Source organism: Nannobrachium achirus, assembly GCF_963921795.1.
Source record: "Nannobrachium achirus genome assembly, chromosome: 18".
NCBI lineage: Eukaryota > Metazoa > Chordata > Actinopteri > Myctophiformes > Myctophidae > Nannobrachium > Nannobrachium achirus.
Window position 1 is genome coordinate 13,059,021 of NC_137825.1, and position 26,605 is coordinate 13,085,625.

General features: G+C 40.7%; 2 protein-coding genes across 2 annotated transcripts; both read left to right on the plus strand.

The window, feature by feature from the left end:
• The first annotated feature begins 3,257 nt into the window (after positions 1 to 3,257).
• Positions 3,258 to 15,371, plus strand: LOC308303346 (kelch-like protein 24). Its single transcript, XM_080747701.1, has 12 exons — positions 3,258 to 3,451; positions 4,025 to 4,201; positions 4,972 to 5,106; positions 5,714 to 5,905; positions 6,923 to 7,066; positions 7,896 to 8,058; positions 8,458 to 8,592; positions 12,031 to 12,189; positions 12,896 to 13,087; positions 14,486 to 14,617; positions 14,908 to 15,082; positions 15,181 to 15,371. The coding sequence occupies exons 1-12, from the start codon at positions 3,374 to 3,376 to the stop codon at positions 15,347 to 15,349; spliced, it is 1,851 nt and encodes a 616-aa protein (XP_080603827.1). The 5' UTR covers positions 3,258 to 3,373; the 3' UTR covers positions 15,350 to 15,371.
• Positions 15,372 to 16,262: 891 nt separating this feature from the next.
• Positions 16,263 to 18,243, plus strand: LOC308303347 (uncharacterized protein; the record flags this gene model as incomplete). Its single annotated transcript, XM_080747702.1, has 2 exons — positions 16,263 to 16,613; positions 16,975 to 18,243. The coding sequence occupies 2 exons, from the start codon at positions 16,263 to 16,265 to the stop codon at positions 16,975 to 16,977; spliced, it is 354 nt and encodes a 117-aa protein (XP_080603828.1). The 3' UTR covers positions 16,978 to 18,243.
• Positions 18,244 to 26,605: the final 8,362 nt, after the last annotated feature.

The window sequence follows — 26,605 nt, forward strand, 5'->3', positions numbered from 1 at the left end:
TAAAGGCCCAGTTCTCCACACAGGTTGAATAAGGCCTACATAAAGGCCCAGTTCTCCAACAGGTTGAATAAGGTCTACGTAGAGGCCCAGTTCTCTACACAGGCTGTTATAGCTTTGCATTTTTACAATACTTTAAGAGCCATTAAGACCTGAGGCCCATTCTAAATAAACACACAAATGTGTTCTAAATCCCAACAGTTTTCTCTTTCTATAATCAGTGGTTCTCAAACCTTTTCATATCAAGGACCCCTTGATATGAAAATATATACAGTATGTATTTGGCCAATTTCTTTCCCCCCATAAGCTTTCTGAAAATATTTATATAAATAATTTTAGGCCTGGAACCAAGCCACCCAGTTTCCTGGTGAAATAATTATTTAGAGGAGAGCTTAGGCCTACCAAAAACAAACAACAAAAAACAGCTTGTAGATCAGCTATTTCTGCAGAATGTTTAGCCCACTGGAGATAGTTATATGCTTACAACTGTCCTGCAGCTTTATCAATGAGGAGGTCAGAGCATATCATTGAGGAGGTTAGAGCATTTATTTAAAAGCTCTGCTCATAATCAGCTCTGCTTTCTTGGAATGCTGGTGATATAGCTCCCCCTGCAGGTTACAAAGATACACAAATATTAGCTTTGTGTCCTGGAGCAAAGACTGGTGATGCGAGGTTAGTCCGGAACTGCCCTTCTGTAGTGTTGTTCTCAGGAGGACACATTTAGATGTTACACATCGTCCCTTCCTAGAGGAGATGCGGGAGGAAAGAATAAAGCTTGTTGTTGTTAAACTTTATGTCTTAAAGTGAAAAGTTGATTTAATTAACATTTGTTGACGGACACATTTCATTGCTGTTTGTGTACGGCGGTCACTTTGGGACTCATCATTTCCTTTGGACGTGTTTGCAGACAGCAAGGTATGTTTATTGAGGTGTTTCTCTTTTTGTTTATGACTGTGTTGTACAAATAATATGCATGTTCATATCATTTTAGCCTCGTTTCTGTTCCCATTCAGTGACATACACATATACGAGTTTGTGTTGTAGCCAGGATTATTTCTGAAAAAATACTTTACTAATGTATTTTATATTTTTGTTTAGCTCCTTTCGGAACCACTCATTTTTGTTGTGAGAGCGTGTTTATATTTGGATGTTGGATTGAGTGGCTGATACTGTATGAGCTCAGTGCAGGAGAAGCGAAATATATGAGAGTAAAGGAAGAACCAACCAGTTGTGTTTTGCCAGGAGGCAGTGTTGTTAAAATAATAATAATACGAATTTATTGATGTAATTGAATAAAAGTACAAAAGTATTGGTTTCAAAATGTACCAAAAGTAAAAGTACAGTTATTTTCAAACAGCCTATATAGTTGTTTATGTATAATTGTATAATGTATTATCTGTAAAGTAACTAGTAACTAAATAAGTAATAATTCATTGTAGTAAAACTACAATGTTTCTGAGATCTGGGAATGTATAGTGGAATAGAAGTAAAGGTACAAAAAATTGGAAATACTCAAGTAAAGTACAAATACCTCAAAACTGTCCTTAAGTAAAGTACTTCAGTAAATGTACTTGGTTACTTTACACCACTGGTGAGAGGTGATGTGATGAACAGTGGAACCTGCCTCAATTCTATTTTATTTATTCAATTGAGATGCCAATTTATATTGTAAAATCAATGTTGTTTTAACTCAGAGTACAAGTGGAACCAAAGTGTCCCTTTGGTTCCATTTGTACTCTCTGAGATACATAACCATCATTCCTAACTATCATTTAGCAGATCTATAATCTCACACTGCCTCGCAGTGCCAGGCATTATGAGCTTGTAGATCTGCTATTTTCTGCAAATGGTACCCCCCAGAATAGGGATGTTTCTGTAATTGTAAGTTCCAATCAAACAAAGATTTGCCCTCCTGTAGTAATTCTGAGGAACCCCTAGGGTTCCCGGACCCCCTGTTGAAGATCCCTGCTATAGAGGATATGCTCAACAAACCTCCTCTGATTAAACAAAACCTCAGTTTATCAGACGACTATGATCTAACAGGTCAAGAAGCGATTTCCTCGCTTTTTAAAATGTGATGAGAGAGTAACCCCAGCACTCCATTGGTTCATCATCTTACCACATTATTACAACCTCATTTCAGTAATGCTCAGCCTGAGTAGAATTAAATCACTGTTATCAAGGGGCAATAAAAACAACAAAAAAAGGTGAATCATTCTAGTTCCATCAAGGTTCCATTTTTGTACCATCTCAGAGTTAAATAAACACTGACTGGGTATTTATACGGCATAGCTCAGGGGTAGAGAACCCGTCATTAGTGCACGAAGGGTTCCCAGTTTGAATCCGGGCTCCCCCTGAGTTCATGCCGTAGAGTCCTTGAGCAAGACTCTGAACCCCTAGTTGCTCCCGGTGAGCAGGTTGGTGCCTTGCATGGTTTCCTCCGCCATCGGTGTGTGAATGGCTGAATGTAATGCACATGGGTGAATGTAATGCACAATCTATGTAAAGTGCCTTGGATAAAAGTGCTATATAAATGCACCATATTCCATTTACTGTGTGACTACATGTAACAGCAATGTTGTTGTTGTGTTCTCTCTGCAGACGAGACCCACTCACCTCAGACCCATTCCTCTCCACCTCACCTCATCTCAGACCCATTCCTCTCCACCTCACCTCATCTCAGACCCATTCCTCTCCACCTCACCTCACCTCATCTCAGACCCATTCCTCTCCACCTCACCTCACCTCATCTCAGACCCATTCCTCTCCACCTCACCTCATCTCAGACCCATTCCTCTCCACCTCACCTCACCTCATCTCAGACCCATTCCTCTCCACCTCACCTCACCTCATCTCAGACCCATTCCTCTCCACCTCACCTCATCTCAGACCCATTCCTCTCCACCTCACCTCACCTCATCTCAGACCCATTCCTCTCCACCTCACCTCATCTCAGACCCATTCCTCTCCACCTCACCTCATCTCAGACCCATTCCTCTCCACCTCACCTCATCTCAGACCCATTCCTCTCCACCTCACCTCACCTCATCTCAGACCCATTCCTCTCCACCTCACCTCATCTCAGACCCATTCCTCTCCACCTCACCTCATCTCAGACCCATTCCTCTCCACCTCACCTCACCTCATCTCAGACCCATTCCTCTCCACCTCACCTCACCTCATCTCAGACCCATTCCTCTCCACCTCACCTCATCTCAGACCCATTCCTCTCCACCTCACCTCATCTCAGACCCATTCCTCTCCACCTCACCTCACCTCATCTCAGACCCATTCCTCTCCACCTCACTTCATCTCAGACCCATTCCTCTCCACCTCACCTCATCTCAGACCCATTCCTCTCCACCTCAGCTCAGCCATGGCTGACAACATGGATGCTGCCGGCCAGAGAGAATCGCCACAGGCTGCCAAGAGGATGAGACTGAACACTGACCATGTGAGTGCCAGTTTCCAACCTATATTCATATAATAGGAACTCACTAATGCTCATTATAAAATGGTACCATTTATTTCTACTCACTCTGTGAGTCGATGAGGGCTGTGGACACTTCAGAAACCTGCCTACCTGTGGGGCTGTGACATCGATGGGGAATCCAAGCTAATAGAAACTACTAGAGGATTTCTATTCCTGGAATGTTAGCATGCTATACTGTACTGTAAGACATTGTTCTTGTATAATAATAATAATAATAATAATAATAATAATAACCATAATCGTGTTCGAAAGAAACGGGGGAAAAGAACCTGCGTAACAATCAATGATGTCACTGGTAGGCGGGTTTGTGAGGTGTCCACAGCCCTCTTATGAGACACAGACCGGGTATATATTTCTTTTTACTATTTTATCTTGAAAATGGGTGAAGTTATCCTTTTCAGGCGTTGAACACTACACTTGAACACTTTATAATATTTGATGTTTTTCAGAAAACTGAGGTCAGGCCTAAATGGGTAGTTTATATGTCTGATATATAAATCTCCCTCTGGATGTTGTTGTGGTTGCACACTTCAGGAGGACGGCGCCAGTGCACCTCTATCCTTTCTGGACTCCAACCATCCCAACAAGGTGTTGGAGGGTCTCAACAGGCTGCGTCTCAACAGCACCTTGTGTGATGTGACTCTGTGCTGTGAGGGACAGGAGGTCCCCTGCCATCGCTATGTAATGGCCTCCTTCAGCCCTTACTTTGAGGTAAACACACACTTTTATTCACCTGCTGTTGTTAACCCATGAGACCTGAGGCTGATTCTACAAATACCTTCTAAATCCTTCTAAGGCTTTTGAAAAAATGTATGTTGCTATGATCAGTGGTTTTCAAATCTTTTAATGCTAAAGGCATATTCCACGTAAAAAAAAAAAAACCACTTGGTCATTTTATCGTCTAATCAGGCTTTTATGAACACCCTGAACAGATTTTAAATTGTTTCATTCAGTATTTAGATATTTAATGTACATGTTACCAAGCCCTCCTCCTTCAGGACCTTTCCCCATACACACCCATTGTAACTTCAAACTCCATTTTAACCATGATAGATTAATTAAAAACGCCCATTATTTTTTCTGGTGGCTCATAATACGATCCTAATACGTGAGCAGGCTGTGTTTTCTCAATAACCTTTTTTCAATTATCGTTAATATTTATTTTATTGTATTACATTTTTTTTCCTTTTCCCCCAAAAAATATTAAAATTTTAAAGTTCTTTTGATTTGCACAAATCTTCATGATTTTTCAAAATCAGCTGATCTGCAAGCTCATAGCGTGGTACTTGCAGCTTGTATATCTGCTATTTTTGAATATCTAAAGTATAAATTAATTGTTAAAGTGATTAAAATCCAGGTCTGCCTGACCAATCATCGTGCAATATCCAAATTAATTAATCAATCACACATTAATGTGTAAATAAGAAAGGCTTAAACCATGGACACTCCAAGCCAACCTTTCACCCTTTCACCCTGCACAGGCCATGTTTACCTCTGGCATGGTGGAGTCCACACAGGAAAGGGTGACCATAAAAGGAGTGGAACCTCACACGATTGGATTGCTGGTGAACTATGCCTACACTTCAAAGGTGTCCATCTCCTCTGATAACGTGCAGGTAATGTATTATTATCATAAACCTTATTTTCTATCTTTTCATCACTAAACCATCGTTTTCTGGGGCCATTTGTAGCCCAAGGAATGTTTTTTGTGCAAAACAAATGCTTGCAATGGATTCAGACTCCGGTGCCCTAGCTAAATCATTAGAGCAAGCCCTGGGCTACCTCTGTGCAAAATTTGGCGCTTTTAGACTGATTAGCACGAAATTACCATTCTATCTCCCTAAGGCCCCCGACTAATGCGTAGAACGAGTCGTCGGCACTCTGAGACATCAATGCGTTTCTGGTGTGCACAAGTGTGTTAATGGGGCAATGGGGGTGCGATTGTAGTGATGCGCGGAAGCGGGGATTGAATCCGGGACTCCCACTCGCCAGTCCAACGCACAACCAGTCGTGCTAATAGGGCTGAGCCCGATTAGCAGGGCCGTTGTCGCTGGTTCATGGCTGGTACTAACTGTGGGGGCTACAATAGCTTGGGCTATCTTTGGATCATCGCGAGTGGACAGAGATTATTTTCCAACTCCAGGACACCCATGCAAATCTTTTCAAAAAACTATGTTGGCAGTAATGAGTTAATAATAAATATATCTTTCTCATCTGTTCTAGGCCCTACTAGTAGCATCAGACTTGTTGAACTTCCCGACAGTTCGAGAGGCCTGCTGTGGCTACATGAGGGGTCACCTGAACATAAATAACTGTGTAGGGATTTACTGCTGTGCAGACGACCACTCCTGTCAAATGCTGAAGAAACACAGCATGAATTACATTCTTCAACACTTCAGTGTCATCTACCAGCAGGTCAGTGGTTGAGGGGTCATACGTTTCACAAGTTGTTCATGTTTGTATCTGTTGTTTGTTTTTTCTATTTCTGTTACTCAACTTGACAACTGAACTGACACAGACCTGGGTAGAAATATGTAAAATGTATCGAGACAACTTGATTTGTGATTTGACACCTGAATTAAGAACATTCAATCCGTCTCAGTGGTTGGATATATTAGCTATAATCAAAATGTAGCTCATTCACTAAATTCATTCATTAACCCATTTAGGCCTAGAATTATTGACTGCTTTAACCAGTGAAAAATAGCAGATCTACAAGCTCACAGCACGGCACTCGGTGCCACGCTGTGAGCTTGTAGATCTGCTATTTTCGTGAAAATGTGTGCAAATCTTTGAATATATGTATTTTCAAAGCGAACAGTTCTAACTCAAATTCTGCTTCTGGGTGGTCCCTGGAACTAGATATTTTGAGATGGGGGGTCTGTGGCCAAATACATATCATTTTGGGGGTCCTTCACAAGAAAAGGTTTGAGAACCACTGACATAGTAGTCTCTCAAAAACAGACTAACTGAGCTCCAGTTAAGTGAAAAGGAACTTTTCTTTGATGATGGCTAGCCAGATTGCTGATATAGAAACAGAGGTTTTTAAAAAAAACCTTAGAAGGATTCAAAAGACACTTATAGAATCAGGTCAAAATTCTAATTTTCATGATTTTTCAAAAATAGCAGATCTACAAGCTCGCAGCACGGCACTCGGTGCCGCGCTGTGAGCTTGTATATCTGCTATTTTTCACTGGTTAAAGCATTCAATAATTCTAGGCTTAAATGGGTTAAAAAACTCATATATATTATATATATTTTATAGCTCACTCACTAAAACATCACATCTACACTACTACCATCAGCAGTGAATAGTGTTTTCCCTTTATGCATTTTACCATGGCGGCCCGGCTCAGTAATCTATGAGGTGTGGGAACAGTCTTCTCCATCTCTCGGCTAATCTGTCTACTGTATTTCTCTTTCTACCAATAGGAAGACTTCCTCTCTCTCTCCGTGGAAAGACTGACAGAGGTTCTCTCCAGTGACCATCTTAATGTTCCTGAGGAGGACATGGTGTTTGAAGCTGCCATGCTGTGGTTAGACAGGAGTTCTACCCGCAAGCACACCTTTGGAAAGGTCAGTCATTTCTTAGTCTCACCTTGTAAGACCATCAGAGGTCTCTGCCTATCAATATGTCAGGGGTCTTCTAAATCAGTGCTTTTAAAACTTTTTAGTCTCAGGTCACCCCTGCAAATAACCTTTTCGTCCAAGGCACCCCTGAATTACACCGATGCTTTATAGAAACTTCACAATTATGCCATTTGTGTACATAAATATGTAAATCTTTGCCCCTAAGATACAATATATGTCACAAGGAAAATGAAAAGAATATCCCTTTCCATTAGGAAAACTTTCTACTTGCGGATTTAACCCCAGCATCACTATTGTGAGGGCAAACATTCGCCAAAAAATAGCCGATCTACAAGCTCACAACGCGTAACAGTCAATTGGGCCCTATTATGATCCAGGTCTTATGCCTTATGCCTTAACTTCTTTGCCTTTTTTTACTATTTTGTTTTTGTTTTTTAAATATTTCAAATAGCTGATCTGCAAGTTCACAACGTGCAGATGTAGATCAGCATTTGAAGTATTTAAAAATGTTTTTCAAAATAGTGAAAAAAAGGTAAAGAAGTTAAGGCATAAGGCATAAGACCTGGATCATAATAGGGCCCAATGTGCGTTGTGAGCACATTGGTGTGTAGACTGAAAAAGGACAAACCCAGTGCAGTGAACTCAGGTCAAATATTATCAAAGTGTTCCAAGTCAGCCCCCACTTTGGAAAAACCCTGTTCTAAATGCAAGGTCACTTTCCAATAATACATACTTGGCATCTACTGTATGCTTATGTGATACTGGCTGGTCCTGCATGATTATTATGACTAATAAACACTTGTTGTTCTTTAAGGTGCTGGAGCAGATCCGTCTGCCTCTCATCAGTCCCTCCTACCTCCTCACTGTGGTCGAGTGTCTGGAGGTGGTGAAAGATCAGCAGGGCTGCCAGAGGTTCATATCTGAGGCCAAGGGGGAGCAGCCTTACAGTAACGCAGCACGTCCACGCAGGATCACAGGTACCTGATGAACAAAGAGCACGCACATACACTAACTAAAAAGAGAGAGAGAGAGAGCGAACGAGAGACACAGATGGAACACTCTAGTCTATAGCCCCGTTCAGCGGCTAAAGAAACATATCTACTATTATGTAACTCAAAATGGGCACTTGACCGGTCGGGCAACCTGGTAGTAAACTTCACCTGCCCGACCACTTTATTTACCTGCCCAGGGCTGTCGGGCAAGCGTTGGTGTCAATCCCTGAGGTAGACAGATGCAAGGTCGGGGTGCTGTCCGCGTTCACAACGTTTCACAAGTCACATATTGGGACAAAATCATTTTCAGTCTTGGGATTTTCTTTTTTTGCTTTAACGGTACCCCTGCTACTGTCTCACCTGCCCCTTCTCTGCTTGTTGAAGTGATCGTGACGGTGGGAGGGAATGTAAATTTCGACGGCTTTAACAAAGTTGAGAGCTTTGATCCCCCGACCAATCAGTGGAGGATTCTTGGACGACTGCCTAAGAAACTAAGCCGGTATGCTGTGGTTGCATCAGGTGAGGATTCAACACACTATAGTATCGCACCATACTGTAAACAAACAACAACCAAAGGACCCCAATGGAAACAAACCATAGTGCTTTCTTGGTTTTAAATCCTCTTTGCGGACTTCGTATCGAACGGTACTTTCCTGTGCTTTTTTTTCTGCGAACTGCTAATAAAGTATTCAATCAATCAATCAATCAATCAAACAAACATCGTAAGACACAACGGTAGTACTGCACCATACAGTAAACATAGTAAGACACAACGGTAGTACTGCACCATACAGTAAACATAGTAAGACACAACGGTAGTACTGCACCATACAGTAAACATAGTAAGACACAACGGTAGTACTGCACCATACAGTAAACATAGTAAGACACAACGGTAGTACTGCACCATACAGTAAACATAGTAAGACACAACGGTAGTACTGCACCATACAGTAAACATAGTAAGACACAACGGTAGTACTGCACCATACAGTAAACATAGTAAGACACAACGGTAGTACTGCACCATACAGTAAACATAGTAAGACACAACGGTAGTACTGCACCATACAGTAAACATAGTAAGACACAACGGTAGTACTGCACCATACAGTAAACATAGTAAGACACAACGGTAGTACTGCACCATACAGTAAACATAGTAAGACACAACGGTAGTACTGCACCATACAGTAAACATAGTAAGACACAACGGTAGTACTGCACCATACAGTAAACATAGTAAGACACAACGGTAGTACTGCACCATACAGTAAACATAGTAAGACACAACGGTAGTACTGCACCATACAGTAAACATAGTAAGACACAACGGTAGTACTGCACCATACAGTAAACATAGTAAGACACAACGGTAGTACTGCACCATACAGTAAACATAGTAAGACACAACGGTAGTACTGCACCATACAGTAAACATAGTAAGACACAACGGTAGTACTGCACCATACAGTAAACATAGTAAGACACAACGGTAGTACTGCACCATACAGTAAACATAGTAAGACACAACGGTAGTACTGCACCATACAGTAAACATAGTAAGACACAACGGTAGTACTGCACCATACAGTAAACATAGTAAGACACAACGGTAGTACTGCACCATACAGTAAACATAGTAAGACACAACGGTAGTACTGCACCATACAGTAAACATAGTAAGACACAACGGTAGTACTGCACCATACAGTAAACATAGTAAGACACAACGGTAGTACTGCACCATACAGTAAACATAGTAAGACACAACGGTAGTACTGCACCATACAGTAAACATAGTAAGACACAACGGTAGTACTGCACCATACAGTAAACATAGTAAGACACAACGGTAGTACTGCACCATACAGTAAACATAGTAAGACACAACGGTAGTACTGCACCATACAGTAAACATAGTAAGACACAACGGTAGTACTGCACCATACAGTAAACATAGTAAGACACAACGGTAGTACTGCACCATACAGTAAACATCGTAAGACACAACGGTAGTACTGCACCATACAGTAAACATCGTAAGACACAACGGTAGTACTGCACCATACAGTAAACATCGTAAGACACAACGGTAGTACTGCACCATACAGTAAACATCGTAAGACACAACGGTAGTACTGCACCATACAGTAAACATAGTAAGACACAACGGTAGTACTGCACCATACAGTAAACATAGTAAGACACAACGGTAGTACTGCACCATACAGTAAACATAGTAAGACACAACGGTAGTACTGCACCATACAGTAAACATAGTAAGACACAACGGTAGTACTGCACCATACAGTAAACATAGTAAGACACAACGGTAGTACTGCACCATACAGTAAACATAGTAAGACAACGGTAGTACTGCACCATACAGTAAACATAGTAAGACACAACGGTAGTACTGCACCATACAGTAAACATAGTAAGACACAACGGTAGTACTGCACCATACAGTAAACATAGTAAGACACAACGGTAGTACTGCACCATACAGTAAACATAGTAAGACACAACGGTAGTACTGCACCATACAGTAAACATAGTAAGACACAACGGTAGTACTGCACCATACAGTAAACATAGTAAGACACAACGGTAGTACTGCACCATACAGTAAACATAGTAAGACACAACGGTAGTACTGCACCATACAGTAAACATAGTAAGACACAACGGTAGTACTGCACCATACAGTAAACATAGTAAGACACAACGGTAGTACTGCACCATATAGTAAACATAGTAAGACACAACGGTAGTACTGCACCATACAGTAAACATAGTAAGACACAACGGTAGTACTGCACCATACAGTAAACATAGTAAGACACAACGGTAGTACTGCACCATACAGTAAACATAGTAAGACACAACGGTAGTACTGCACCATACAGTAAACATAGTAAGACACAACGGTAGTACTGCACCATACAGTAAACATAGTAAGACACAACGGTAGTACTGCACCATACAGTAAACATAGTAAGACACAACGGTAGTACTGCACCATACAGTAAACATAGTAAGACACAACGGTAGTACTGCACCATACAGTAAACATAGTAAGACACAACGGTAGTACTGCACCATACAGTAAACATAGTAAGACACAACGGTAGTACTGCACCATACAGTAAACATAGTAAGACACAACGGTAGTACTGCACCATACAGTAAACATAGTAAGACACAACGGTAGTACTGCACCATACAGTAAACATAGTAAGACACAACGGTAGTACTGCACCATACAGTAAACATAGTAAGACACAACGGTAGTACTGCACCATACAGTAAACATAGTAAGACACAACGGTAGTACTGCACCATACAGTAAACATAGTAAGACACAACGGTAGTACTGCACCATACAGTAAACATAGTAAGACACAACGGTAGTACTGCACCATACAGTAAACATAGTAAGACACAACGGTAGTACTGCACCATACAGTAAACATAGTAAGACACAACGGTAGTACTGCACCATACAGTAAACATAGTAAGACGTAGTGTTGTAGTACTGCACCATACAGTAAACATAGTAAGACGTAGTGTTGCACAGAATCCCAAAGCACTTCAGACAGTGATTGGGTGTACATATATGATGCTCCGGTGTGTATTAAATTAAAACATAAAGTTTGACGACGTTTCGGCCATCAGCTGGCCTTCATCAGGTGATGGCCGAAACCTATCAATGAAGGCTACCCGATGAAGGCCAGCTGATGACCAAAACGTCGCCAAACTTTATGTTTTAAATGAATTTAATAAACACATCAGCTGTTGTGCGGACTTCTATTCTTTTTAATAGCTTCATAAGTAAAACATGATGATAAAATAGAAGATATGTGCAGAAATGTAAAGTGTGTTGTGTACAGTATGCATATTCAAGTCAATCAAGGTACAACATGTTTTAATTCTGCTCTTCTTCCACCGTAGGTTCCTCTCTGTATTTGGCCGGAGGCCGATTCTATTTTGATGATGAGTATGATGTTGGTCGTGTCAGTAGAGAGATGTGGCGCTATGATGTTCAGAAGAACTCATGGTTGAAGAGGGCTCCCATGAATGAGCCACGTGCATGGAGTTGGGATCATTTTAGTAAGATTGTCTTACTATCACATTCAAATTAACCACATTAGCCCTGGTGTCCATATTTTGGTCAGGTCATCAAAGGCAACATTAAAACTGTTTTACTATTATATTTTTCTTTCAGAAAATAGAAAATCTGTGAGCTCACTATGTGTGACATCACATCAGCTAGTCTGTTGATCATCTCTTTCCAAATAGCCAAAATATGAATAAAATGGGGTGAAAGTGCAAGCACCAGATATGTGGCAACTTGAGATATTTACATATTTCAGAATATATGGACATTATCAGACAATATCCGTTGCTTTTATGGCTAATATCTAATTATATGGAAATTCGTTCAAATCAGCTCTGAAAAGGCGTCTGTACAGTAAGCTAAATATATGGGTTCTAACTGTAGAATAATGACACCACATGATTTCCGTGTTTTATGTATTGTTTATGGGAATACCGTTTTTTCCACTATCAAATTTCCAGCATCTAAAATTGCAGAACTTTTTGATAAAAAATGAGCCATTTCACATAAACGTATTTTTACTTAATTAGTTAAATATGGACATGGTTAACTGTTTAAGTGGTAACCATTAAGAAATTGGTGGTAACTGGTTAATATAACTGGCGGCATGTCTTTGTTTTGGAATAAGCACCAAGTGTTTTAGCCTTGGTTACCCAATGAGATTCTTCACTTCTAATGGTCAGTTTAATTGGTCCATAGGCCTGGTGATGCTGGATGGATATGTGTATGCAGTGGGGGGCAAGGGGTATGACCATGAGAAGAGTGAAGACTCGATGGAGCGCTACGACCCCAACACAGACACCTGGCAGCTCTTGGAGAGTATCGGTTTGAAAGAGCATCATGTTGACAGGTGTAATGTGGTGGCACTGGATGGAGAGCTCTATTGTATTGGTATGGAACAGATTGATGCACCTGCTGGTTCAGCCTGCTGGGTTTCATGAGGTTGTTTTTCAGGGACGTGCTGGGCCCTTGATTCAGCCCGGGAAAAAGAGTTGTGGAGGCCCTCATTGCGCGCTATAGAGAGAGATTTCTCTCTATAGCGCTGCTGCTACTCAAAGATTTGCCATTTCAGATCATGACAAGTGACAAGCCAGTGGGCCAATTACATGAGTTATATTTCGTCATTGTCGAGTGGAAACCTTGTATGTCCAAAACCATTTTAAAAATGATTTAAACTAGTGAAAACTGCTGTTTTCACTACTTTTGTGCGACAGCCTTGTATGATGAAGCAGGGCTTTGCTTTGTGAAAAGAAATTACAAATTTGAAACTTGGAGATACAAGGTTTCTGCCCGACAGTGACGATTTACTTGGTTGGCCGCCCAGCCCCAGAAAATGGAACGAAGGCCGACATTTTATTTTGAATTTTATTCCTAATGGCCGGCCTGGACCGGCCAGGAATGAACCGGTCGTTCGGGAGTTGTCCCGCTTTTCCCAATGGCCAGCACGTCCCTGTTGTTTTTTGTATGTAGTGCAGGGATTAAAGTTCTTAGTCCTGGGGACTGATTTCAGTCTTGAGGATTCCATACGGTCTGTTTTCTGAGATCAGTGCAGATCCGCAAAATAAATAAGGGGGAGGTGTAGCGATATCCGTGGCGTGAATGACAAAGTCGTCAAAACGTTAGTCAAGAGATCTCCAAACTAAAAAGCAGTTACAGTTCCAAGATATGAGTATTTGAACTGGCCAGACTAGCAGAGAATACACCAGAACTTCAAAAGATACGTCTATAAAATGAAGCATGGATTGGCACACACATATTCAGTGAAGGCAGTTCAGAACTGCCCCAAATATTGGTGTGTGCTGTGTGCTCCATGTTTCAAAAATCACATATTGGGACATGGTCTGAAAATAATTGTCAGTCTTGGGATCTTTTTTGGCTTTAACCCTTGGTAATGTTTGGGTCCGCAAAATTGTTGATTTTTTTAATGTCCATTTATCTTAAAATGTTTTTAGAAGATTTTCCACATTTATTTGAAAAATAAACCATGATTCTGTCCATTTTGTATAGCTTGTATACATGATTATTGTGTGCAATTGACAGATTGTTGAAAGTATTGACATTGGTGGTATGGCCACCCTACTTGCCGTACCACTTGTACATTTAAAATAAAGTCCCCCCCCTCCCCCACGAGGTGGTAAGGGGTCCCAGTATGAGGGTCCCTGGCCTGAAAAAGTTGGTTATGTCAAGCATAATGGTTCACTGAAAATGTACACATCCTTTGGTATTATGTATTCATGCTTCTCCTGGTGACAGTGAATGTTTTGACGTGTGTGTCCTCCTGGACTTTAGGATCTCATCCAAGGGAACCCCGGATGGTCAAGTACAACCCGAAAACCTCTGTATGGACAGAAGTCGCTCCTATGCAGATTCCACGTTCTGAATCGGCTGCATGTGTTCTGAATGGAAGGATATATGTTACAGGTATCATACCTCTTATTATAGGCTCTTCCACTCCAGTGGTGGAAGAAGGACTATAAACAACAATAACATAATATAGAAATATATATTTTTACACTAGAGAAAGTACAAAAGTATAGGCATAAAATATGTGCTTGCAGAACAAAAAATACTAATACTAGTGGAGTAATTTTGTAAATGCATTCGGTTACTTTCCATCGCTGATCTTAATTCCATAATAGACTCTCTTGTCTTTAATGAATGAATAAAACACACTAACAGTCACTATGCTGTTAATTCTTGTCCATCTGCAGGTGGTCTGCATTTTAAAGATAACCGTACAATTGAGAATACGATGGAATGCTACAACCCCACGTCCAACCAATGGAACATGTGTGCTCCCATGCAAGTGGAACGTTGCTCGCATAGCGTGGCTGTGCTAGATGGAAAGATCTACGTTCTAGGAGGGCTGAGAGACGGAGACGTCATGTATGACACTGTTGCTCCACAAATGTCTGGGAAAAGGTTTCTTCTTGTCCACACCAGGCATGTCTCTAATAGCTGTTTGTTTGTGTCTCTCCATCTAGTCCTGCCCCCAACATCGAGTGCTACTGTGAAGAGACTGACACATGGGAAACTGTTGGGCAGATAGCTGCTGAATGTGCTGATGCTGACTGGGGTCTCAAATGTGTCTCTGTCAAGCTGAGGAGGGATCGTGGTCGACTCATAGATGGTCAAGATTCTGAAGATGACTAGGGTTGGGGTGCGGAACCGGATCCAACATTGAGAAACCAGAATCGGTTTCATCACATTTGGAAGCGGTTTGTCACACCGTCAGAGCTGGCATGTGGACTTGTCTGCTAGACAATTAGAAAGAACTGTGGTTCTCAAACGTTTGAATTTAAAGGACCACCATAACTCTGAGCTACAGACCTGTGCGGGCCCATTTGGAACCTGAGTGAATGTTGGCTTTCATTAAAATTGTTTAAATATAGGAATCGTCAAATCAAACCATCAAGGAATCGTTAATGAACCAGAATCGTTAAAATACTAAAGGGTCCCAAACCTAAAGGTGACAGAATATAGATGCATATATAACTTGGATTGATAGAATGTAAACAACAAACATGATGATTTAGAAGCTTTCCTGCTGGGACATCACAGAGAAGGAAGAGACACACTGTTGTGATGGTAGTGTCAGAGATCAGTTCAGAAGCTCTGCTCAGACCAGGGGCATAGTTCTGCCGATTTAAAATGACTCCAATACGGAAGTAAAACTTCCTATGATTGGCCGCTAGTTGCGCTGTTTTCCCCTGGCCGATCGCAAAAAAAAATTCTCTCCATTGGATCCCATTCGTTTTCCCGTTACTTTTTCTAACCTTAATTAACATTTTCATGAATACTGTATGGTTCCTATCGCTAGTTAAGAAATGCCTTTCAATCACCATCATATTCGTTTTGTTGAAATGTGGTCCAATTTATTTTAAAATAAATGATAAAGTTGCGGGGGGGGGCGTGGCCAACTAAACTAATACCAGCCGGCTGTGTTCTTCTTTGTGTGCTGTATTTCGGGAGGCTCCGACCACATTCTCCCATGTATCCCTGCGGTTGCACGTGACCGTTGGCAGCCAATAGCATCTCTGGTGCTTTTACAATTCTATTTATTTCTATGATGGTGACACCCATTCCAAGGGAACGTACAGAGCCATTCGCGCTGCATAGAAACCAATGGCTTCGCTTCGTCCATATTTTTCTACAGTCTATGGCTCAGACCCAGCTCACTCACATGAAAGAGATGGGGAGGAGAGAGACATGGACACAGCGTCCCATGCTGCTGATACTGCTGCTCCCAGCCAGCCTATCAGAGAGGAGGGGTTTCCTCCTGGCCAGCCTATCAGAGCTGAGGAGCTTCCTGGCCAGCCTATCAGAGCTGAGGAGCTTCCTGGACAGCCTATCAGACATGAGGGACTTCCTGGCCAGCCTATCGGAGCAGACGGGCTTCCCTTTCAGTCCCTCCATGGTAAGTTCAACCAGTCAGTCTGTTCCTGCACAGAGAACTGCCTAAATGACTTCATCAGTAGTCACTGTGAATGAGTTTAACGACTCAGTTGTAATTTCGAGAATAAATAAATCTTGAATGAATGAATACATTCATGCATGCATGACAAGAAGTTGCTATTTTGCTGCTTGGCCATATTGTTGTTAGTCGTTAGATTTTTGGGCCGAGTAATCTTTAGGAGAAAAGGTTACTTTTCGGTCGAACTGTCCATTTAAGCTGAAATCTGTCCCTCCTGTTGGTAAAGTGACTTTAACCCTGGGGTCTCATCAAAGCATTTTCACATTCATCTGTGTTTGGATTTCTTTTCTTGACGTCCCTGCAGTGAATGGAAAGGTGAAGGAGGAACCCATGGACAACTAAACCTCCCAGCAGATTGACATTCAGGAGCTTGTAACCAAGTTGACCAATCAGTCTGGTCTGGACATCATCAGTGCCCGCAAGCCTTTCCACACAGACAACCCCAGCATCCAGGGACACCAACCCACCTCCTTCTATAGTTATACCTTTTTATCCACAACTTTCCAACATTCTATCGTGCATTGCGCAGAAGGTGTGCAGCAGCTTCCGATCTACAAGCTCACAACGGCTGCATCTGCGACGTGACGTGAGCTTGTATGTCTGCTGTTCTCCGGAAGTGTCCCACAGATTATGCTACAGTAAATTCTCGCGGAAACGGGTGGATAGGCCCTCTCACACCTTCTATAGGCCCAGTTATACCTTTTCATAGGCCCAGTCACACCTTATATTGACCCAGTTATACCTTTTTATAGGCCCAGTCACACCTTCTGTTGGCCCAGTTATACCTTTTATATCTTTTCACACAGACAACCCCAGCATCCAGGGACACTGGCATCCTTTCACCAACCCACCTCCTCCTATAGGCCCAGAAACCGATAGCTTTTTCTTTGTCCAATTCAGGCCTGAACGCAAATCTGTGTCACTTAAGATTTGAACCACTTTAACCATTATTTTATGCTTTAACTATTAAAAAATGGCAGTTATACAAGCTCATGTGCCGCTCTGCGAGCTTGTATATGAGCTTGTATATCTGCTATTTTTTAATAGTTCATATAATTATCTGCCTAATTTTAACGACCAGACATGGGGCTATATACTATACATTTTTACAGAAATCTTCTAGAAAAGACTAAATACTGTTTTCAGCAATGGGCATGAGTACTTGCTTTGGATGTATTTGGTCAACATAGTGTAATATCTTTTTGTTTTGTTTCGTAAAAAAAAAAGAAAGAAAAACTCTTTATTTACTTTATATAATGAATACAGAACTGCTGTTGTACTGTACTGACTCACCTGCCAGTGAGGAGTCCCCACCAGGAGGATGTAGTGACTCCATCCTACTCGTCCTGTTCAACACCCCCCTGGGACAGGTGCCCCCTCCCCCTCTGCCCATTGGAGTCGTTAGCACCCCTTCCTAAACACAGACAGTGTGTTGGTATAGATGTGCGTCCAAGCCGGATGTCCCGTGGAGGATTTGAACCCCATAGGGGTAAATAAAGTCCACCACTGTGAAGTCTGTAACAACCAAGAGACAGTTTTTATGTGATGTAACTGCATGCAGATACGGTTTATAAATAAAAAGAATGTTCAGTGTTTTCTGTCGTATCAGTCGATCCAACGTTACAGATTGCCGACCAGGCATAACTATATCTGTACATAACTCATTTAGTAACTAAAGCAATCATAATTTGAAAAGATTTGATTTGTGATATTTCATATTAGCCTGGTTTGGAATAAGCTTCCCTTTACCACAGTATCTCCATGTATGGGCATAAAAGGGACACTTTTTGACACAGAGAATCTCCATTTATCGACATGCTTTATTAGTGAATACATTTTCCCAATTGACTTGAATGGCAAAAATTCAAATGCAATTAAACTTTTTTAAACTTTGTTTTTTAAAATGTTGTATATAGTAAACAGGTCAACTTGGGCAGCAGAAATACAGAAAATAAAAATTTACAATACAATACAATAACACTCATTATGTTACGGTTCATACAGTCCATAGATGAGAGGTCTTATTATCACAACTTCAGTCCGTTATAAAGTCCTCATCAAGTCTCCAGACACAACGATATTATAGATAATTATTATATTATAGACAAAAAGGTTGGGTAGATATGAGATGTACAAGCCAAGGAAATAAACTAAAGACATGACAGGGGTAGAAATGTAACACACTCAAGTACACAGATTGTCTCACTCAAATGCAATTTTCAATTTGCATCTTTCTAGTTATTATTATTTAGAGTGTGCCAGACACAAAGGAATGTCCAGCTGAATATCTTCAGTTAACGGAGCACACTGCACAGTGCACACCTGTCCAACAGTACAGGCTTGCATAATAGTTGATAAAGGAAAAAATAAGAACAGAATTATTACAGACAAGTGCTCTTGAGTTGGATTCACTTGTCATACTAGTGCAGTGCCATTTTGTTCCACAGGAGGGCAGTCTAACCACAAGGGAAGTTACAGGGAGTTATTATCATAGAGCCAGTGGTTCTCAATCGTGGTGGAAAAAAGCAAAGGCTTGTGTTAAAAATGTTAAATTGCCTCAAAATTGTACAGTACTTGAGTAAATGTACTCAGTTACTTCACTACTACACCAGTGGTTCTCAAAAAGTGTGGTCCAGGCCAGGGACTGAAGACTAACTGGATAACACAGCTGCTTCTACCACTGATAATTAAACTAGCAGTAGCAGCCAGGCAGTGCTGGAAAGTAACTAATTACATTTACTTAAGTACACAGTACTTGAGTACAATTTTAAGCTACTTTTATTTCACTTGCGTATTTCCAATTTTCAATACTTCTTGTTCTACTCCAATACATTTCAGAGGCAAACGGTAGGCCTTACTACTTTGTAGATTTTGATAAGCATATCCAGTTCAGCCCCATTTAAACTTTGGCAATTTGAAAATAGCCGATCTACAAGCTGACAATGCGTCGCAGAGATGTGTTGTGAGCTTGTAGATCTGCTATTTTCAAAAGATTTTAATACATTTTCATACATAATGATACCTTGGGACATTCTGCATAATGAGTAGGCTACTTTTACTTTTGGTACGTTGATACCAATACTTTTGCAGCTTTCACTCAAGTAACATTTGTTTAACAGACAGCACTGTAGGTTTACATTGCAGTAGTGATACTTTTACTCAAGTAAAGACATTTAGTACTTTTTCCACCACTGCAGCCACAGGTGTGTCTTGTTAGCTCTAATTAACCAAAGCAAAGGCCCTCTGCGCATGCGTGCTATGACAAGGAAGCCTAGTTTATTTCCAACAACTGCAACAAGTGTGTGCAGTGCACGTGGGTCTCAGTCGGAGTTTTGATCAACTCAAGGTGTAATAGTTTACAGATCATTTTGTCAAGGCATTACTTTACTGCATCACTGGATAACATGTTGAGTAGATTCAGATCCCAGCTGGTAACACCAGTCCTCAAATGTGGATTGTCCACATGGACTGAACGTGAGCTGTTTAGGATTTTCCAAGCAAGAGAGAAGATGGTGATGGTTTCCAAAAGCTGTTCATCTTTGTCAGAGGAGGATGGATGCAGGATAATGGAAGCCATGCTGAAACCGCAGTTAAAGTTAAACAGAACAGGTATCTACTGATGTTTGTTTTGTAGCCTTTCTTTCATCTTCAATAAGCCCTGTTTGAATAGGAGAGAGAATGAACAATTGAAGGGAGAATTATAGGGCGATTTTTAGCCTCTGTTGGGGCTAACTTGCTATACAATGGAAATAATTCCAGTCAGACAGAGAATACTTTATAGCAGTGTTTCGCAAACCTTATCATGTCAAGGACCCCCAAATTGACACATATTAGCCCACGGACCCCCATTAGAGAAGATGTTTATGGCTTTAGCAGTGATTCTCATCCATTTTAATTTCAAGGAACCCCAGTTTGATATGCATTAGAGTTAGACCACGGACCCCCATTTGATAACATTTTGATCTCTCAGACACCCACCAATCTACACTGTCATCAGTGTTAATTTAATAGGGTCCATTTGGTTTCATTTGAACACTAAGAGTTACAGACCCATAAGAATCCACTAAGAGTTACAGATCCATAGGAATACACTTGTTTCCTAACTATCAACCATTATCTGGGGACCCCCTGGAGCCCTCTCAAGGACCCCTAGTTACCAATCATTTATACCAGAGAGTTGCATATTAAAGGAAAAAAGTGTCACAGGTTGCTTTTCGTGTTCTATCCTTCATATAGGCCTAACAGTACATGTCATACGGCAGTGTTTCTCAACCTGTGGGTCAGGACCCCCAGGGTGGTCCATACATTATGTGGGGGTCCCCAGATTAACTTAATGTGCAACATTGTTTTCTCACTCAACCGTAAACGAACCAAGATAAAGTTTAAGTGTATATAGAGGGTATCTGCAGACATAAAGTGTCAATTTAAGGACTTTTTGATACCTCTAAAATGTCAAATCAAACATTGGCCAAATTGTCAAATATTAGAGGCAGATATTGTGAAAATAGAGCCGTGTTATACAAAATGTATTCTGGTCCCCAGTTAAAATATGATTATTTTGGGGGTCGCTGGCCTGAAAAGGTTGAGAACCACTGTCATACAGCATGGCATTGCCTCTGCCACTGGCAACACCTGAGGCTGATTAGGGACAGAGTAATGAATATCTGGCTGTAACCATGGCAACCAAGGCCTTGACCCAGCCCTGCCATGATGACATCATCAAATAGGCCTAAATGACAAGATGCCTCAAATGGCTCTTACACTTTGTGTAATATTAATTTCCAAATACATAACCATAGATCGGTCTCCGCAGCAATAAAGTGCTCTGCTTTGCGTTGTGTACTCACACAATGATTAATTCCTAATACTTGGAGTCCGATATTGTCCTCTAGTTCAGGGGTCTTGAACGTTTTCAGGCCAAGAACCCCTTAGTTGAGAGAGAGATGAATCAGGGACCCCCACAATATTTTCATAGATTCCATATAGTTTCACAATATCACCCGAATTCATGTCAATTTGTGTTTTCAGATATTTAACCACTTGAACCGTCAATACTTATTAAATTTGACCTTTCACTATGTACTTAGTCTGCTCTTTTCCCCCTCTACACCAAACCTCTTTGACAAAAATAGCCGATCTACAGCGTTGTGAGCTTGTAGATCTGCTATTTTTGTCTAAAGTTCTCAGAATAAGGACACTAGTGTTCAAGTGGTTAATATAAAAAAGGAGAAAAAAGTTTCTATGATTTGGAGGACCCCCTATAGAAACTCTGATGACCCCCTAGGGGCCCCGGACCCCCTGTTGAAGACTCCTGCTCTTCATATCTCTTTGAAAGTTCTGTCAGAAAAGGTGTGTTTTAGTCAAACATCTCCACTTTTCCACAAGCTTTACATGGATGAAATTCTCTGTGGGCGAGGGGTCCCGTAATGAGTGCAGGACTGAACATATCAAAACTTCCTTTGGGAAGCACAAACGTATGGGGCAAACAATTGGCAGGGGGTGTGATTTAATTACCCCACACCAATCATTCATATATTCAGCCCAGCAGTCATTTCAGCTCCGGCCCCGTCGCTGACAGCGAATGTCTTCTGTTTGAAGCTTGTAGAAAAGTTGAGATATTTGACTAAACGCATGTTTTCTGGCAGACTTTTAAAAGGGAAATGAAACTAGAAGAACATATCTGACTCCATGTTTTAGGAACTAATCATTGGGGTAGTACACAAGTAGTGCAGATGCTTAAAGTGCCACGCAGTCAGTCTGCTAACCGGAGTCCGGAGACATAGGACTGATCTATGGCTGTGTATTTGGAATATTAAACAACGTTTTTTATATGCAAGATGATCATAGACATTTTTAGACAGTTTTTAAAACCCTTGATTCAGTACTAGTGCATTTGATCAGATATGCCCCATCCTATACTGTAAACACATTCTCAAGCTAATTTTAGCCTTGTTAGACTCATTGAAAAGATTGGTTCCGGGGTCTGATATTATCCTTGTAGTTACTGTTAAAAAGGTTGCCTAGTATAGACACATTCTCAAGTATAATTGAAAGTTTGTCTGACTTTATAAATATTGAAGTTTTGAACCGATGAATTATTAACACAAGCTTGTGACTAAATATCTACGTTGGATCCAATTGAATACAGGCTATATTTTCTAAAAAGGGATATTTCACTTTCAAAACATTTTGGGTTAATTTTATCGTTTGCCATAAGGCCTTTGTGAACTCAGTTTTAAGTTGCCTTATTTCAGTATTTAGATAAATATATGCTTTATATTCATCAGACACACCCCCTCTTCAAACTCAAACTCAATTTTAACCAGGATAGATTCCTCAAACACCTGTCCTGGTTAGGGCTGTCACGATATGACATTTTACATGACGATTAATTGTCACTCAAATAATTGGCGATTTAACGATTTAATTGTGTTTTTGTCGTTGATAACATTTATGTTTGGCTTTTAGGCTTTGAAGTTGTACATGGTAGATATGACACATAACCTAAATATACAAAGAAATTACAGACATATTTGACAACTTTATACTTAAAAAAGAACATTGATAGTGGAAATAGCCGATCTACAAGCTCACAACGCGTCGCACCGCGACGCGTTGTGAGCTTGTAGATCTGCTATTTCCACTATTTTTGACATGGAAACGATTTTGACGATTATGAAAAATAATCACGATTATGTCAAATAATCACGATTAGACGATTATGTAATAATTGTGACAGCCCTAGTCCTGGTTTCTGGGGACTCATACTGCCCTCCTAATAATACTGTATTACTTCTTTTCATTAATTTGTTATTGTATTTAATTCTTTTCATTTTCCCAAAGAATTATTATCTGAGGAAATGAAGCTTTAAAGCTACATTTATTTTTCAAAAATGTTGACAGCGTGCACTAGGACTGCGGGTCCTTTTGATCAGGAAAATGCTCCCAAAAGCCAAGATAGAATTGACGATAAAATGACCGAACACTTTTTGAAAGTTAAATATCCCTTAACTGGTTAAATGGTGCATTCAACAGACTCAATGCCTATTGTATCAATTGGAAGGAAATAGTGAGAGATGCTTTTAAAGTGAGAACATCGTCACATGGCAACACAACACATGTTATCTCTAATCATTTTATGGTTTCTTCATCTCCCCTCATTCTCCATCCCAGATTTTGTTCCCTCCCAACCACCAGTCAAGAAACATGTTTGTGACCAGTGTGGGAAAACGTTCAGCCTGAGAGGTAATCTTAAACAACACCAGGCCGTTCATACTGGAGAAAAGTCCCACCACTGTGACCTGTGTGGTAAAACATTCAGCCAGAGAGGTAATCTCAAACAGCACCAGGCCGTTCATACAGGAGAGAAGCCGTACCACTGTGAGCAGTGTGGGACAAAGTTCAGCGATGGAAAAACTCTTAGACGGCACCAGAGAATCCACACAGGAGAAAAGCCCTATCAATGTCTCCAGTGTGGGAAAAGGTTCAGCCAAATGCCCAGTCTTAAACAGCACCAGAGAATCCATACAGGGGAGAAGCCCTACCACTGTCAGCAGTGTGGGAAAAGGTTTCGCTGTAGGACTGTTCTCAACCGTCACCAGAAGATTCACACAGGAGAGAAACCGTACCACTGTAACAAGTGTGAGAAATGTTTCAGCACTGATAATGGCCTCACATCTCACCAGAGGATTCATTCTGAAAATTATTTCTTCTGTGACCAGTGTGAGAAACGGTTCAAACGCCGCAGTCACTTAAAGAGTCACATCCAACATATTCATACTTGAATGAAGCGAAGAAGGGTTTTAACCCAGGATCACATTTGAAAATCTGACATCACCAAGATTGTGTGCCCCCCTGAAAGCTCCTTTTAGCTTTATAGGTTTATTTATCTGTGAACACCCACTTAACATTAGGTGTTGTTATTATGTCTTTGTCTTCTTATTTGTATGTTCCAGTGTTAAATGCCAACAACAAATTGAAATCGGTAAAGGAAGACTTCACCTACTTTCAAACTATCTTCATATAATTGGTTCTTACTAATGCTCATTAGAATTTTGTATCATCTGTGAATATTGTATCATCTATGTCTCAGAGGAGGGCTGTGGACAGTTCAGAAACCCACCTACTAGTGACCTCATCGATGCAGAAAATCTTGTTAGAAAGAAGAAGAGAAAAGAAACCTGCCTAACGATAAAGTCACTGGTAGGTGGGTTTCTGAACTGTCTACTGTTTTACCAAATAAGGTGCTCTTCAGCTTATAGATAACAATATTCTGTACTTTTACTTGTAATAGCAGATCTACAGCTTGTAGATCCGCTATTTTCCAAGTGTAAAATCAGCCGTTTACGACGCCATCAAGGTATACACAAACACCTGTGAAGAGAAGAGACAACTTCTGTCCAAAATGGCTGCTGCTGTGCATGTAGCCTATAAGCAAAAGTAACACCTGCTACTTCCAATGCTTTTGTGTGACACTGTAGTGTGATCAAGAATGGCGTTCATTTACTAAAACAATATGGAGATGAGAGGTTTTTGCCCAACGACAACGATATACACTACCATAATAATCTTGTACTGTATGTGTAAAAAAAGAAAAGGAAAAAAAAAATTGTGTTCCAAAGGATCCAAAGTTGATTTATTATTTCTCAAACTCATTACAATCTTTGATATGTTTTTTCATCACTGGTAAATTCCTTGCAGCGGGTCACATGTACAGTGTTGCCATGTCTGCTTTTTAGTGATTCAGCTTGTTTTTCTGTTTAAAGTTGCTTGTAAATATTGGTTGTTTTGCGGGTTGTGGTCTTTTGGGCTTGTTTCCAAAGTAAAAGTTTCTTATTCGGGCTTGTTTCATAAATGTTGTTTAAACCAGTGTGACCCGCTTCTGAAAATATGTTGTGCCCGTACCAGATTTGTGTTATAATAGCCGACATGGGGCTATATGCTATACATTTTTACAGAAATCTTCTGGAAGAGACTAAATATTGTTTTCAGCAATGGGCATGAGTACTTGCTTTGGATGTAATTGGTCAACATAGACTAATCATTTTTTGTATTGTTTTGTAGAAAAAAAGAAAGAGAAACTCATGTATATAATGAACATATAGCACTGCTGTTGTACTGTACTGACTCACCTGCCAGTGAGGAGCCCCCACCGGGAGGATGTAGTGACTCCGTCCTACTCGTCCTGTTCAACACCCCCCTGGGACAGGTGCCCCCTCCCCCCCTGCCCATTGGAGTCGTTAGCACCCCTTCCTAAACACGGACAGTGTGTTGGTATAGATGTGCGTCCAAGCCGGATGTCCCGTGGAGGATTTGAACCCCACAGGGGTAAATAAAGTCCACCACTGTGAAGTCTGTGACAACCAAGTGCCAGTTTCTCTGTGATGTAACTTCATGCAGATACGGTTTATAATTAAAAATAATGTTCAGTGTTTTCTGTCGTATAACTATATCTGTAAATAACTCTTTAGTAACTAAAGTGCTCTTAATTTGAAAAGATTTGATTCGTGCTATTTGCCTGATTTGGAAGAAGCTTCCCTTTACCACAGTATCTCCATGTATGGGCATAAAAGGGACAATTTCTGACACAGAGATCTCCATATATCGCCATTCATTTATTAGTGAATACATTTTCCCAATTGACCTGAATGGGCAAAATTCAAATGCTAAGACGAAATTCATTATGATATTCGCATCATGGCAACCACACACTTGCATCTTTCTAGTTATTATTATTTAGAGTGTGCCAGACACTAAGGAATGTCCTGCTGAATATCTTCAGTTAACAGAGCACACTGCACACCCGTCCAATAGTAAAGGCTTGCATATATAATAGTTGATAAAGGAGAAAATAAGAACAGAATTAAACAGACAAGTTCTCTTGAGTTGAGTTCACTTGTTATATTAGTGCGGTGTCATTTTGTTCCACAAGAGGG